The sequence below is a fragment of the Rattus norvegicus genome, chromosome 8, assembly GCF_021556685.1.
Source record: "Rattus norvegicus strain SHRSP/BbbUtx chromosome 8, alternate assembly SHRSP_T2T, whole genome shotgun sequence".
In the NCBI taxonomy this organism is placed as follows: domain Eukaryota; kingdom Metazoa; phylum Chordata; class Mammalia; order Rodentia; family Muridae; genus Rattus; species Rattus norvegicus.
In genome coordinates this window covers 44,484,585-44,501,549 of record NC_141541.1, presented here as the reverse complement: position 1 = coordinate 44,501,549, position 16,965 = coordinate 44,484,585, and the positions used below count along the sequence as shown (strand labels likewise).

At 39.9% G+C, this 16,965-nt stretch overlaps 2 protein-coding genes across 4 annotated transcripts in view; both read left to right on the top strand.

Annotated features, from left to right (window-relative positions):
- LOC134480136 (disks large homolog 5-like) overlaps positions 1–16,965 on the top strand; it is a 323,827-nt gene that overhangs the window by 183,172 nt on the left and 123,690 nt on the right.
- Positions 9,755–14,576, top strand: LOC134480019 (disks large homolog 5-like). Of its 3 annotated transcripts, NM_001430145.1 has the most exon segments (5): positions 9,755–9,953; positions 10,987–11,155; positions 12,370–12,519; positions 13,155–13,341; positions 14,289–14,576. In NM_001430145.1, coding segments are annotated over 5 exon segments (648 nt in total). In that variant the 5' UTR covers positions 9,755–9,826; the 3' UTR covers positions 14,304–14,576.

The following is a 16,965-nucleotide window of genomic DNA, read 5'->3' as shown; positions in this document are numbered from 1 at the left end:
TGTGGGTGTAAGTGACAGCCAGTGAGACTGAGGGACCTGATGATCATTTGCTCTGAACTGTGATTTCTTCACCTGTAAAAAGGAGGCGTTTCTGCTGAATTGGGTTGTTGTGGAGATGGACAGAGCATACACACTGATCAGGGCTTCCCTGGCATGGTTAATTGGAAATTTTCTCTGGTGATGCATTTAAAAGTAGAATCTCCAGCCACGTGGGGTTAGATGCTGGGCACCTTAAAGATGGTATAAACGTACTGTGACTGTGATGCTACCTCGAATTTACACCCTATGCTCTTGTTTAAATTTAAAAAGACGAATCAAGTATAAACTGCCAATGTGAAATAATCATGTTCAGAATTGAGCTAATTCCTTTGAAGTCATTTAGTTTTTCTTTTTCTGCATCTATACTGAAGACATCTAGAGTAGCACTATTGAGATCATAAAGCCTTCTATTAAAGTGCTACCCATCCATTCCTCTCTCCCTGAGGACCTCTCAGGTGACTAAAGGAAACCTGATTTCTTGTCAGATTGTTCCCAGCTGGTGTGATCTCTCTGTCCATGGACCTTGCCAAACGCTGCAGAGCCAATGTGCTGTTTCACAACACAAAATCCAGACATTAATTTTACCAATGAAGTTCCCGGACTCAGATGCTGATGTCAAGTAAAGCTCCCAAGTGTCCTTCCTAATTCACTGACGTCCAAGAAGAAGGGCATTCTTGGTCCCTCTGAACACTTTCCTAAATATCCTTCAACTCAAAGACTTTCCATTGCCTTAGCTACCTTCATTTGCTTTCAAGTCCTGCCTTGATCTGCTCTGGACCTAAGTGCACCTTTTACCTTTGCAAGAAAGGTGTGTGGTAGGTGAGCCATACAGTAATAAAGTCCATGTTTACAGGAAACTAATGGCTCTTGCATAAATGTCTGTGCCCTGGCGATGCCATAACACAAAATAGTTTTTCATTAAATAATACATTCTTGGTGATCACAGTGTGATCAGATATTTTGTAACCTAACTTTCAAATGTTCTCTCAATTATATAAATCAAGTTCCCTCATGTGTATTCCGGTCTTTCTCTGTTATGTCTGATTGCATCATCGTAGGAATCCCAGGGAACACAAATCATGGGCTTTTGAAACTGTTGTATATGGCCAACCAGGAAGGAAACCTATCCAGGAGACTACTGATACTTGACACATAAATTCACCTCCCTATTTTCATATAGTTTATGGTAAGAGGTCATCATTCCTGATTATGTCTCATTATCCAGCGGGATAATAAATGGAAGAATAGGGATCAAGGAGGTCACCACACAAAGCAAAAGAATCCATCTCAGATGAAAATGTATGGTGTATTGAATCCAAAATATCCATGAATTTCAGGACACAATTTAAGGCCAAACCTAAGGACAATAGATATAGAAGCGAATTGCAATGGCCAAAAAAATACAAAAAGCCTACAGAACGCCAAATTAATTTTACCAGAAAAATTCCTCCCTTCACATAAAAATTAAAACACTAAATTCACAGATCCAAGAAAGAACATTAAAGGGAGTAGTACAAATATCCATTACCAAATGAATTCAGACCTATTTGAATTACACCAGAGTTCTCAATAGAGACTCTAATAGCCAGAAAATCTTGGGCAGATGTAATGCAGACCCAAGCTCCTATACACTGTGTAATTCACAATCACCATAAATGAAGAAACCAAGATATTACATGACAAAACCAAATTTAAACAATATTTTTCTCTAAGAAAGCACAACATAGGATAATAGGAGGTAAACTACAAGACAACGAACTAAATTTTACCCAAGAATATCCAAGAAATTAATCATCTCACAATAATTTCAAGAAAGAGACGCACACAAACATAATTTCCTCTATAACCAGAAAAAGAAGAGAAAGCAGCAATCATTGGTCTTTAATATCTAACCAGACCCTCTGTGACCAAACCCACAGCTCCTAGGGATTTAACTGCCAGCCAACTTGTATACAAGTATGGGTCTATGGTCCTAGGTACTGTGTATGAGAGGATTGATTTACTTTGTATCAATGTGGTTGTAGGACCTTACTCTGCTAGGCCTGTTGCACCACCAAATGGAGATCCTAGAGGTGTGAGGCGGGAATGAATATGTGTGAGTTGGGGAGCACTGTTATATAGGGAAAGCTGAGCAGAAATGTGATGATAGGCTTCATTAGGGGATTTTGGAGAGAGGAACAACATTGGAAATGTAAATAAATAAAATAAACAATTAATAAGAGATAGCCAAAAATCAAATAAAAAGTAAAGAGGTAAAGGTAAAATTAAACCAACCAAAAAAAAAAAAAAGAAAGAAAAGAAAACCCTGTAGGGGACTGACCTAATTCTGCTTGTATTTTAAAGCTAATTGGTAGAATGTAAGACTGGTTAAAACTCCCAAAAAAGTGACTCTGCTCCCAGTTAATTGTGATTATAAAGAAGCACAGCAGAGAGATGGTGGAGGTGAGTTTTTGAGGGCTTTGCTAGAGAGGATCACTAGGAGGGAAGAAGGAAGAAGAAGCTGCCAAAGAAGAAAAGAAGAATGGATGTGATGGAGAGGAGGGAGGAAGCAGGACAGCAGCCATTAGTTAAGACAGAGGAAAGCCTGGTCCTGAGGACTGTCCAAGTGGAACAAAGAGCAGCCAAGATGCTGCATAGTAAGTAGGAGTTCAGAGACATTGTTTGGAAATTAGACCTAATTCCATGCAGGACAGGCAGCTGCCCAGCTACTGTGCAGATTAAGGGATATTATAAATAAATTAAAAACTATGTATAACCAGTAAGCCAGCTCTGTAGAGGATCCTAATAGGAATACTTTATTTGCAGGGAAGGATAAAATACCAGAGGACACAGGAAAAAAATTTACACCACTAGGACAGTCAATCAAAAGTAGCCTACAAAAGTCTTAAAAATTAACAAACTGACAATAGTTAACACAGAAGTTTAAATAATATTTACATATCAATAACCTCAATTCCCTAGTAAACAATCATATATTTCGCCTGAAACAGGACTGCCATCATGAGAGATATAGAGGGTATACTAGGGAAACAGAACAAAGAACCATGTCCCTTTAGCAATCCTATGCAGTTTCTCTATCTAGTTGACAGAATAGATTTCAAACTCATCCTGTCCAGAAGACATAAGGATATTCACTTCATACTTTGCAATTACTAAAACATACTACAATCCTAAATATATACATATTAACAAAGGCTACCCAAATTTAAAAATATATGTTATCAGATAGCTACAGATAGTTATAATAGTGAAACTACAGATTAGTTATAATAGTGGTTGTGATTTGTTTATTACTTCTCCATTCTGACAACTTAAGAGATCATATGCAAATAAACAAAATAGGAGAAGCAGAATTAAGTGACATGATCAGGCAAATGGAACTAAAAAACTACAGTGAACTATACATATATTTTCTATCAGCCTGTGGACATTACTCCAAAATTGACCACAGATTAGGAAAAAAACAAGCCTCAGAAAATATAAGAAAGTTGAAGGAATGTTGTGCATTCTATCTGAGCCCAAAGGAATCAAACTGGTATCACACAATTAAAAGTACAGAAAATACACACACTCATGGAAAGTAAGTAACATATACAATACACTACTGAAGGATCAGGTGAGAAAAAAATAAGGAAATATTAAGATTCCTAGAAATGAGTGACATTGAAAACACAACCACCATCCACAGATCTATATGATACAATAAAAGTTTATGAATTATGTTACAATCACCAAAGTCAAAGGAGTGAACCCATATAATCTCTTCGTCTTCTGTCAGAGGTAGAGAATGTGGAGTGTGTGCTATTGGGATTATGCCTTGAATGGGCTTGCCACCTTCCCAATTTCCCTTTGTAATGATAACATATGTGATTTGGCATTACACATTGGATGTGTGTAATTGGCCATTTGATTTCATAGAGGGAATAATTAAGGGACTGCCTGCAGTTTTATGAAGCTCTTTGGACAAACTGTGTAGACTGTGAAAGACTATAGGTCTTTTGGAAAGCGAGCTAAGTGCATTTTTCATTACGATATGTTTAAGATCCTATGGACAATTGGGAGTAGAATATGGTCTTTTGAATGATAGTGGCTCCCATAAACTCACATGTATGAATGTTTGTTGCTGATTAGAGGAAATGTGCGGGAAGAAGTAGTAGATATGTTTTTTTTTTTTTTTTTGTAGGACTGTTTTGGGATTGGGTTTTGAGGTTCCCAAATTCCATACCATTTATACTTAACTCTCACTTTCTCTGTGTCCAACTTGCAGATAAGATGTAAGATCTCAGCTAGTTCTCTAGAAACATGGTGGCCTACCTGCTGCCATGTGACCCACATACTGATCACAGACTCATGATCCTTGAAACAGTAAGCCCCAATAAACTCTTTCTTCGAAAAGTTCCCTTGCTCATGGTGTCTCTTCGAAGCCTAGAAAACAAAGATTGGAAGGAACACTTAAGTGAAAAATTTCTCAATAAAATCCTGGCAAATAAAATTCAGACATATCAGGTAGCATGATCAAGTTGGCTTGCCTCCAGAGAGCAAGAATGTTTCAACAAATACAAATGAATAAACAATACACAACATGAAATCAAGAACAGGAAACACATGATCATTGCACTAGAGGCAGACAATTTCTTTGGCCAATTCTCACAGTGATACATGAAATAGACCTGGAGAATCTGGGATATGGAGAAGATATACCTTAACATTATAAAGACAATATGCACGGCCAACAGCATCCTAACTGGAGAAAATCTTAATGCATTTCCACTAAAATAAGGAATATGTCACAGATGTTCAATCTTTTCATCTAATCCAACTAGTATGTGAAGTCTTCTCCAAACAATATGAAAACAGAAATATGTAAAGGCATGTCCATATGAAGGAAAACAGTCAGAGTATTCTCCTTTGCAGGTGATATGATCCATATGTAAAGAACACTATGGTTCCACTAGAAAATTCTTACAGCTCATGGACCCACTCACTGAAATCACATTAAAATCAATAAAATTCCTGTATACCAACAATAAATATCAACAAACATACCAAGAAAACAAACACATTCAGAATAGCCTTAAAAATCTTGTAATAAATCTAAGAAAGTGAAGACATGTTACAATGAAAACATTAAGAAAAAATAACAAAAAACTGAACAAACCAGAAAATGAAAACACTTCTCATTTTCATGCATCAGTAGGATTAATATTGTTATATCAAATCCTACCAGAATCATCTACATGCTTAAATCCATCCCGTCCTAATTCTGATGTAGGGCTTCAGGGAATGAAATAAAGATCTCAACCAATGAAAGCACAAATGAGCAGGGCAGTCAGATACTACTACATAGTATACAGTACATCACTGCAGAATGCATCACCTTTAATAATTTCAAGTTCATTTTGGGGAATAGTAAAAAAGAAACCAAGTCTGTTGATATCATGAGAAGAGACACAAAGTCTATAGGAATTATATAAAAGACCCAGATATTGGTGTATGTACTTATCAGCCTCTGGGTTTTGAAAAAGAGGCCAAACTAAGAAACAAAACAAAACAAAAAACCCACCACCACCACCACCACCTCCACACACAAAGTGCAATTTTCAACCCGTTGGTTCCAACTACTTCCTGGGGCAATCACATAGAGACATACTTTATACAGGATATTTACATCACCATTCAAAAGAGTAGTAACCTAACTTTATGACTTAGCAACGATATAATTTTGTAGTTGGGGGTTGGTTACAATAAGGTGAAAAACTGTATTCCTTGAGATGCTTTTAGTCATGGTATTTTTTTGCAGTAACAGATATGTGACTGATATGTAAAATGGTACCAGCACTAGTGGACTTGTTTTTGTGAGGAATTTCTCTCATTTTTTTGGGGGGGGGACGGTGTAAGACTTTGGATAGGGAAAATTTTGAAATATTTAAGCAGATCATAACACTCCCTATTAGTTTGCCACATGGGTGACATAAGTATTGTGAGTAGTGTGCAAAATAGAGCCTCTCTGATGAGACTTGAAAGGATGGAGGAATTCTATTGGTGACTGGCTTAGAGGCAATTAGCAATATTTTGGCAAACAATCTATATCCTTTCGGCCTGTATACTAACAAGATACCTGAATCTAAATAAAAAAGTAACTGACCAATAGTTTTGAGCAAAATCAAAGGTAGATAATGTGTGACCTTCCTCAAAAGGTGTGAATGTGTGTTCATATTTTCAATTGTTAATGTAGCCAGGACTTTAGTTAATCCCTCCACATTCAGTACCTGGAAGCATTTGAAAGTGCAAGATCTCACAGGATTTGGAAAATATCCCAATTATCGTAAGGTCCCCAAACTTGTTGTCACCCCACAAAGATATGGATACAACTTTAATGAACATGACACCCAAACTCTCAAAGGAAGGATGGGTGGCTGCTTATTTGTCAGCAGTGGGTTATAGATGTTCATTGTCATTCAGGGGGTTGGTTGCAATTTTTACTGGTCATGGTCAGTGAGGAAACAGTAAAGGAGATTAGAATCAGGGATATCTTTCTTACTTGCTCTTTCTCTCCTCAAACCTTTTTCTCTGCTATCTATGGTTTTGGAAGCAGGAGAAAGGGGCTAACATGACAAAAAGCATAGATTATTCAATCTTTTTTTATACTAAGAAGCAACACCAAGTGCCAAATACTTTAGGATGACATGGAATTTGAATGATGATAGAATTTCATATTATACTTGAATAAATGATTAAACTCTTGTTTAAGATATAAGTATATGCATCTTATTCACAATACGGTATAAAATTCTAATTGTATAAAATTACTACTGTACACTGCCATGGATAATTAAGGAATGCAAATAGCACTATCCAACTATAAATACTCAGCGTTCTAGTGATGTTAGGTACTTGTTTAGTTAGGTACAGAAATAAGCTTTATTTAGCTTCTTGTATATGTATTCAAATTAAACAGTAAATCCTTTGAAAAAATTCCACATTTGTGCACTGAGATAGACTTTACATAAAAAGATGGTTCTCTAATTCTTTAGAGATCTGAAGAATCTGCCATTTCAGTTGTCCTAGTAGTCAAAGGCTTTTCACAGTGGGAGAGACCTCAAGTCCGGGCAGTGTCCTCATGCTATTCTGAAGAAAATGATGGGCACTAAAGAACACTAACTGGAGTGTCCTTCAAATGTGGCAAAGTGGTCATGGGGTGAAATACTGTCCACTTACCTCCACTGCTGCCAGAAAGCTGTCCAGACTGTGGAGAAGGAGATCATGGGGAAGTCTATTGTCCCAGGCTTTGGAGAGAAAGTGAGGATAGTCCTTCAAATGACCTACTTCACAGTAGTGTTGTCAGAGCCCCTGACCCATTCAATTGACACTGGATGCCACAATGACACAAGAATATTTGCTGACTGTCTGTCACGGTAGCCAACAATTTCTGTCATTTCTTTAGAATTGGAAGCTATTTGCTCTGAATTTCCTGTTTCTTCAAGCAACCTTTCTCCTTCTCAGGTCTCAGATGGAGATGATTAGATAGTTTACTCTTAACCTTTTCTTGTCATGAGACTTAGAAAAGAAAACGAGTTCACCATCACACAGGAGTGTGACAACTAGGTACCTGACAGGACCAGGGGGGACATGGGAGGTCCAGAATGAGGGGCTCGACAGACAACCCACTGGAGCATCAAAATGCCCGCCACAACCGCTCTGGCACCATAAATCCTGAGCCCCTACGGGTTTGACAACAGAGTGTGCATGGCCTGACTGCAGCCCGGGACTTTTCAAAGCTTGTATCACCCCCGAGCACTTCTGCTTGAGCAGAAAGGCAGATGCCCAGAAGCTGCTGCTGTAGTAGGAGGCAGTTATGGCAGTTGGAGGTGGTGGTGGAGGAAGAGGAGGGATGAGAGAAGAGGGAGGAGTTTCCCTGGAAGGACCAGAACAGACAACATTCTGACTACTCCAGAACCCCACCCAAACCCAGCCCACCCCACAAATCCCAAGTCCACTGCCAAACCTCTCCATGCTAAGCATTCATTTCTTCATCCCCACTGTGCTCATTTTAGTTTTTTAAACTCCTTTTTTGTTCTCTGTGAATTTCGCATCATGCAGCCCAACTCCGTTGATATCCAACATCACCTCATATCTGAAGTCCACCCTTGCATCCTTCTCCATATCAGAGAAAAAATAATCTATTTGTGGAAGATGAAAAAAGAAAAATAATGGCTCTATGTCCACAAAAGAGGTGTAAAATTATAAAGATGAAGCACATAAACCCTTAAATTATTTAAAATTAACAAAATTGTTTTTCATTTCAGGAGAGTTGTTATGGCTAATAAGTGCAAGCTATGATAAATAGAGAATACAAAAGCTTAAAAAGTGAGAGAAAATGATTCAGGTACAAAATTTTACACTAATATAATGTAGTTCATGAAGTACCTTCTCCAATTTTGCCAAATACAAATGGACTAAATGTTGTGACAGTCATTCTTATCTGATGTATCCTATAAATTTTCTAATTTTATCTAGCTGATCAGTGTTAAAGATAAAGTTATTTTTTGGGTGTAATAGGGGAAATGATGAGGTGAGCTCCCTTTGTACTAAGGTGTGTCAACTTTCAATTTTTAGTTCTTTACTGGCAGAGAGCTAAGTGCTGGCAGGATTACTGTCTTGTCATTTCTACGGTCCATCATCAAGTTTGCTATTTTGTAGATGTTTGTCCTTCTCACCAGCTCAACACAAGCTGAGAGATCTCTTAGATGTTGTCTAACTGCCGATTGGACATAATAAAGATCTGAAGGCCAAGATATGCTGCAGAAAGTATGTGGGCAGAACTCCAGGCTTACAGAGGAACATAGGGTGAGGAAAGCTGAAGCTGGAGCTTCAGAATAGACATGGTAGGGAAGTGATATGGACCAAAACAGGGCATAGGGGTTAAGAGATAATCACCAGTTGGGTCTCAAAACTAGAAGAATGGGGTTAAATTTAGAGAAGATAGTGCATGCCCTGTGAAAGGCCTAAGACACAAACTGTCAGTCAGAATCTCATGGTAGAGCTTACAGAGGCCTGTGAGCAATGCTCCTTTGGTGACATTAGTAAAAAGAGGAGAACCCCCAAGCAGCATGAGGGTGCCTCCATTGCTAGCTCCTACATTTCACTTTCCTTTGGCAATTGGAATCCAAACTGTTCCGAACAACATAATGATTTCAACTCTTTCTCCTAAGGGATTTTGTGGCAACTGTCGAAGGCTAAGCTAACGACAAGGCTTCATGAATGTTCCCATAACACACACCCATGTCGCAACCTAACCTACAGGCTATTTCTTGATGTGATTTCAAGCACGTGTACATAAGGAGACAGGAGAACCTTCTGACTGCTTATTCAAACTGGTATTATTTCTCAGGAATTTTTAATGGCTGATGTTGATGAGTAAGGATAATTTGACTTAAGATGAGATATTTTTGGGCAGGATTTAGAGGGAAAAATTCATTAAAATGCATAGGAATTACTCAGGTTTTTATAATCAAGCCTTGACGAAAATTTGGTCTTGCAAGCAGGAGTTGCTCAGTGGCTATGCCCTGGGAAGGTCTCCAGGAAAGGGCACCTCAGCTTATGCACTGTACAGGGAGATTATTAGCAGGGAGGCAATGTCTGTTCACCATGACATCAGAGGTCCCTTCTTGGACATTCTATTGGGTCCTAGAGAGTTCTTGGCATCCTCTGTGATGTCACCAGCGTTGTAGTAACCACCAGTGCCCTACTTTTTCTCAGTCCCTGCCTGGCAGATACACAGGAAGACATGTTTTCCCGGCTTCGCAAGAATTTTGGGAGAGTGAACGCCGATTTTGGACAGACTGGAGTGAGGGAATCTCGCCTTTCATCAAAAATAAATGATGGACAACGAAAGCTAGCCTGGGGAATGCTGAGTAAGTTCTGTGAATTGTATGCTGAGCTTTCTGTCAGAGGGAGAATAGGCTTAGGCTGACCTGTCTAGCAATAGGCCAGAACAACTGGAGTATCTGCAAAGGAATTGAATTTCCATGAAGATCACAGTTCCTAAAAGTCAAGGATTTCAGAACATTAGTTAGCCCATCCCCAAATGGGGGATATGGTAAGGCCAATGCCATTATTCTGTGAACTTCTGGCCTTCACTTTTAACGTGCATATGATACGTTACATTGATATAATAACACGATCAGGAGACACTGAGTGTCCAACTTTATTGAACTTAGACAGGGCATCAATCTACTTCACTCTCATTGCTTCTTTAAATAAAGTAGATCTCTGTCTTTATTATCAGGGAGAGAATTATGCTTCTGGCCTTATGTTCTTAGAACTCCTCTGACTTTTTCAAATTGGCAGAGATGGGACATCCTTAGCATTATAAATTAGAATTTGTGTGTTACAAACATTTTTTTACAGTACTAAAACTATTTGTAGCAGGTAGACCAAGATTCAGCCTGTAACCAATTGGCACTTCTGTGGCATTTGGTGTTTCAGTTAGGGGAATTGATAAGTCCGTTGACCATGACATCCCCCGCAATGCTTTTAAATTCCAAATGGTGTGGCCTAGAGTATCAGTGCAGGACATCTGAGTATCTCCAATCACTCAAATCTTTTGGAGGTTGAATTTATCATCTGACTTCTGAAAGTACAGCGGTGAGGGTCCTGAAAGAAAGTTGTACCCTGTTAAGTTGATAACAATCCCGTAGAAGCCATCTCTGTGGTACATGGAGCATGGGTCAGCAGGCATAGGGAACACCCGGCATCTGACATCTCTTGGTCTCTATAGAGTGCTGGGAGAGTTGACTTCCACTGAGGAGGTCTCTTAGGCAACAACAAACTCTTTGTGGTGACACTGTGGTCTACACATGCTCTCCTCCTGTTTGGGGCTTGCCATGGTCTATGCACACTCATCAGTTTCCCCAAAAATGTTCACTTGTGTTCTTCTACCTACAGATGATGGGAGACTGACATCATCCCCTGGCCCTGTGGTAATCAACAAGGAGGCCAACACGGAGAACACAGAAGAACAGAGACTGATTAGACAGCTGCAGTCAGCTACTGAGGAGAGAAATGAGCTAAGAGATCTCCTGACTTATGTGACAGAGAGATACAGGAACAACAGGTATGCATTGCTCCAAACTGCCTTGTGTCATTCATGGACCTGCAGTGTCACCTACATCTTATTCTATTAAGGTGTAGGGGTCCAGAAAGCTGTGCCTCCCAAAGAACTTGTCCTAAACCTCATTTCTGATATAGAGGAGATTCAGAACCTGACCCTTGGTCAGGAGTGAGATGGGAAATGGTCTCATCTGCTGCCTCCAGCTGAAAATCTGAACTTGTGGCCTTAGTGAGGATTCAGGGATAACGTTACTGGAGCATGAGTTCCCAGTGTGCATTTGGAAAGCCCTTGACAGGTGGTAGCTTTGCAAGGTTCTAGGAGCTGTGAGTTTGGGTGTGTGCTAGGAAGGTGACTTAGTGCTGGACTCTTGTTGCAGTAGCCTGAGGTGACAGATCCCAAATTGTTCATCTCAATGTTTGACTAGATGGCCAGAGACACAGGGCTTTTCCTTCTTTTTTGTTTACCTCTGAGCCAATAATGTGGCATGCATTTTTTCTGATTCTGATTGTGTTCTCCGTTTGCATATTTCGCTCCCTTTTTCATTCTCTTACTGTTTACTTTTCTTTTCCTGTGTGTGTGTCCCAGTTTCTGTGTCTCTGTGTGTACACACCTACATGCATATGCACAATTTTTATATGTTTATATTTCCCCCCACACTTGGAATCTAGGGGTCTATGTTTTTTCCTGAGTATATTCATGTATAACAATTTCATGGTGATGTGAGTGCTTTGTTTTGGGAGCCCCTCTTCAACTGCACACTTCTTTGCCAATGTGGTCACATTTGTCTGTATATTTGTGCCATTTGGGCAGATTATACTTTTGTGGCGATTTATGTTCTCAACTCCATAATTGTGTGAATTGTGTGTCTCTACAATATTAATTATTCAGGATGTAGAATTCCTGTTGTCAAAACAGGAAAAATGAAATCACAGTTTTCTAGGTCTTGGATGTGGGAGAGCTGTGGCCTAGGCCCTTGTTAGCATAACTAGCTTGACTGCAGATCCAGCCCTTCTGAGTGAAGAAAGGGAACCTGGGAACCCTTTATCTCGATGCCGAGCTTATGGGGTCCTGGGCCCAGAATAACAAGTTTCTGAAGCTGAAGAAGCTTCCAATATGTAGAACTCAGAAATTGTCCTCCCAGGGCTGGGGTACTAGAAGACCCAGCCTGAGTTCATATATTCCTAAACGCAGATGTTCATTGGGTTTTACTCTCCTAGGGCCAGCCGCTATATCAGGTCAAATCCATTTTATGAAAAATTGAAGATAAAGGAGAGGGAGGTCATGTCATTACTGCACAACTTAGAGATGAGGAACATCGAGCATTGTGAGAAATTTCAGGAGCTCCAGAAGGAAATTAACTTCTATCGGTGAGCACTGGTCAGAGAGGCCATTAACTCTGCTTTGCCCACAGGTGCCATCCTTTGTTCTGACTGGAGGTCTAGCAGCTCTGGCTCCATGTCTTGTGCTCTTTAAACATCACTGTGTCCTGGGCCTTTTGGACTCAGTTTTTAGGTCCACAGGAGACTGTTACTCATACCCAGAGTGTCTAGGCATCTTCAGAAGGCTCTAGGTAGACCAGTACTTATTCAGCTCACCAAATGGCTAATAGGCTGAACTGGGCCTCTGCGGTCACACCAGGTTTAACAAAACTCAGTGTGTGGACCACATGGATAACATGACCTTCCCTTAATTCTACTGACCTCCTATGAGGGTATTTGCCCACTATTTATTAATGTTGCCCCCATGCCTTTTGCTTCCATGGATAGATGTATATCCCCTGTTGTTGTGGAGAGAAATGAACGCTTTTTGGTCCTTGGGTCACAGAAACAATTTAGTCTTCCCTGAATTGGCTGTTTGATGTTTGTGCAGCAGCCTTGTGTGTATCAAGATGTATTCTATGAAGTTTTCACTTGTATCTGGGTCCAGAGCGTGTTTGTGAGACTTGGGAGTAGGAATGGGAGGAAGAGGGTGCAGGATCTAACTATGCAGTGTGTGTTTCCAGGAACCTGCCCAGCCGGATCCATATGGACAAGATATGTATGCAGAAGAAGTTGTTCCCATTCAGAAAGGAGGGCAAAGCAGAACAGCTTGATTCTGCACCGCTGCTACAGAAATTTTTGTTTGATTTGAACAAGAAAGATAAAGACGAACAGGAGAAAACCAGCAACCTCCAGACCAAGCAACATCTGGTAGGGACAAGCAGCTGTGTCAGCCTAAAATTATCTGATTCCATTTGCCAATTTGATACATGTTTGCTTTCCCTACCACCTTAATAATGTACACTCCAACAATACAACCACCTCATGCTATGGAATGTTCATTCCTCTGTCTGTGCACGAGTATTCTGGGAAGACAACCACTTTTCAGGAACTGACTTATTAACAACTATGCTTTGGTGCTCTTTTTGAAGCTGCAGTCTGGAAATGGTGACAGATGAATAACCTATCATATTACTGCATGTCCCTGTGATAGAATGGATGCTATGTACCACTTTGAACAAGTTTTGTTCCTGTGATAAATGATATTCTGTGGTCATGTGACCTCCAAGTTGGGAAGCACCTTTCAGGGATAAGAACCGAGTGCATATGGCAAATTATTCTTTGTCATTGGCTTTCATCTTGGTGACAGGTTGACTTCTCCTTTCATCCTGCAACCCAATGAGGTCTCTTCCCATTGCCCTGTTCTTGGTTTGCACTGGTTAAAGTCTGAGGCCCAGATGGGCAGCCCACATTACTGTCAGGGTTGTTGTAGACTTGCCCTGCCCACAGACACACCAGCAATGTTATCAGTTAACACATCAATGGTGACCTAAAATAGAGCTGAGTGGGTAGAAGGCAGAAAGCTGATAGCTAGCATGCAAGTCCCCAACACATCAGTTTCTGAATAACTGCCTTCCTCTCCCTGGTCTCAGGAATTGCAAAAGAGCTGGAATGGGACACACAGCAGGAAGAGAGCCTCCTGAAGAATAGGTTGCTTTCTCAGGATTCCCCTGCGGACCGCCATCCTGAATAATACCAACATTTTTTTGGATGAATACTCTCCCTCATAGTTTAATTTATTGTTTGCTAAGAAACACTAAATTTATCTTTCACTAAGCCAGTCTGACTGATTGATATCTTATTCTCTTTCTGTTTAGGATAACACCACTTGAGAGACCACTTGGGAACTGCATTGCCATTTTGCCTGCTAGAGGAGAAACAGCAATATAACTGTGCTTCTAAATGTTCACTAAGAATATGCTGTTTAGAAATATTTTTGTTATCATCTTAAATGAAGTTTTTGTTTTGTTATTTCATAGTTATATGTTCTTGTTAATATTTTTCACATCTGAAAATACTTTTATATATTTATATTAATATTCATTTTAATCATTTTTGTTTTAAATTGTATTCCTTATGAATAAAACTTGATTTGTAACTCTTGACTCTTTAGACCATCTTGCTTATTCAAGTGTTCTGTTCCCTCTTGTGCTCTTAGAACTGACAGCTAATGATGGATTCTGCATGGTCGAGAGTTCCTGGGCTAAATAGTAAATTCAAAGCCACCAATGCTTACCTAGAGTGATAGTGTGTTTTGTGTGGATAATGTGTTCTTTTCTTGGATGCACATTTTATGATGTGATCACTGCCATACTTTATCCATGCGGTCATGTTTTCTGCTAATCTTTTTTTTTTGAAAAATTTTTTTAATTTATTTAATAATTAATAATAATTCTTTGGTTTCCGGGCAAACATCCCCCTCCCCCCTCCCCTTCCTTATGGGTGTTCCCCTCCCAACCCTTCCCCCATTGCCGTCCTCCCCCCAACAATCTAGTTCCCTGGGGGTTCACTCTTAGCAGGACCCAGGGCTTCCCCTTCCACTGGTGCTCTTACTAGGATATTCATTGCTACCTATGAGGTCAGAGTCCAGGGTCAGTCCATGTATAGTCTTTAGGTAGTGGCTTAGTCCCTGGAAGCTCTGGTTGCTTGGCATTGTTGTACATATGGGGTCTCGAGCCCCTTCGAGCTCTTCCAGTTCTTTCTCTGATTCCTTCAATGGGGGTCCTATTCTCAGTTCAGTGGTTTGCTGCTGGCATTCGCCTCTGTATTTGCCCCATTCTGGCTGTGTCTCTCAGGAGCGATCTACTTCTGGCTCCTGTCGGTCTGCACTTCTTTGCTTCATCCATCTTGTCTAATTGGGTGGCTGTATATGTATGAGCCACATGTGGGGCAGGCTCTGAATGGGTGTTCCTTCAGTCTCTGTTTTAATCTTTGCCTCTCTCTTCCCTGCCAAGGGTATTCTTGTTCCCCTTTTAGAGAAGGAGTGAAGCATTCACATTTTGATCATCCATCTTGAGTTTCATTTGTTCTAGGCATCTAGGGTAATTCAAGCATTTGGGCTAAAAGCCACTTATCAGTGAGTGCATACCATGTATGTCTTTCTGTGATTGGGTTAGATCACTCAGGATGATATTTTCCAGTTCCAAACATTTGCCTACGAATTTCATAAAGCCGTTGTTTTTGATAGCTGAGTAATATCCCATTGTGTAGATGTACCACATTTTCTGTATCCATTCCTCTGTTGAAGGGTATCTGGGTTCTTTCCAGCTTCTGGCTATTATAAATAAGGCTGCTATGAACATAGTGGAGCACGTGTATTAGAATGGCTACTCCAGCTTGCTTCTTCTGACCATTTGCTTGGAAAGTTGTTTTCCAGCCTTTCACTCTGAGGTAGTGTCTGTCTTTGTCTCTGAGGTGTGTTTCCTGTAGGCAGCAGAATGCAGGGTCCTCGTTGCGTATCCAGTTTGTTAATCTATGTCTTTTTATTGGGGAGTTGAGGCCATTGGTGTTGAGAGATATCAAGAAATAGTGATTATTGCTTCCTGTTATATTCATATTTGGATGTGAGGTTACGTTTGTGTGCTTTTCTTCTCTTTGTTTTGTTGCCAAGACAATTAGTTTCTTGCTTCTTCTAGGGTATAGCTTGCCTCCTTATGTTGGGCTCTACCCTTTATTATCCTTTGTAGTGCTGGATTTGTAGAAAGATATTGTGTAAATTTGGTTTTGTCATGGAATATCTTGGTTTCTCCATCTATGTTAATTGAGAGTTTTGCAGGATACAGTAACCTGGGCTGGCACTTTTGTTATCTTAGGGTCTGTATGACATCTGTCCAGGATCTTCTGCCTTCATAGTTTCTGGCAAAAAGTCTGGTGTGATTCTGATAGGTCTGCCATTATATGTTACTTGACCTTTTTCCCTTACTGCTTTTAATATTCTTTCTTTATTTTGTGCGTTTGGTGTTTTGACTATTATGTGACGGGAGGTGTTTCTTTTCTGGTCCAATCTATTTGGAGTTCTGTAGGCTTCTTGTATGCCTATGGGTATCTCTTTTTTTAGGTTAGGGACGTTTTCTTCTATGATTTTGTTGAAGATATTTACTGGTCCTTTGAGCTGGGAGTCTTCACTCTCTTCTATACCTATTATCCTTAGGTTTGATCTTCTCATTGAGTCCTGGATTTCCTGTATGTTTTGGACCAGTAGCTTTTTCTGCTTTACATTATCTTTGACAGTTGAGTCAATGATTTCTAGGGAATCTTCTGCTCCCGAGATTCTCTCTTCCATCTCTTGTATTCTGTTGGTGAAGCTTCTATCTACAGCTCCTTGTCTCTTCTTTTGATTTTCTATATCCAGGGTTGTTTTCATGTGTTCTTTCTTGATTGCTTCTATTTCCATTTTTAATTCCTTCAACTGTTTGATTGTGTTTTCCTGGAATTCTTTCAGGGATTTTTGTGTCTCCTCTCTATGGGTTTCTACTTGTTTATTTATGTTTTCCT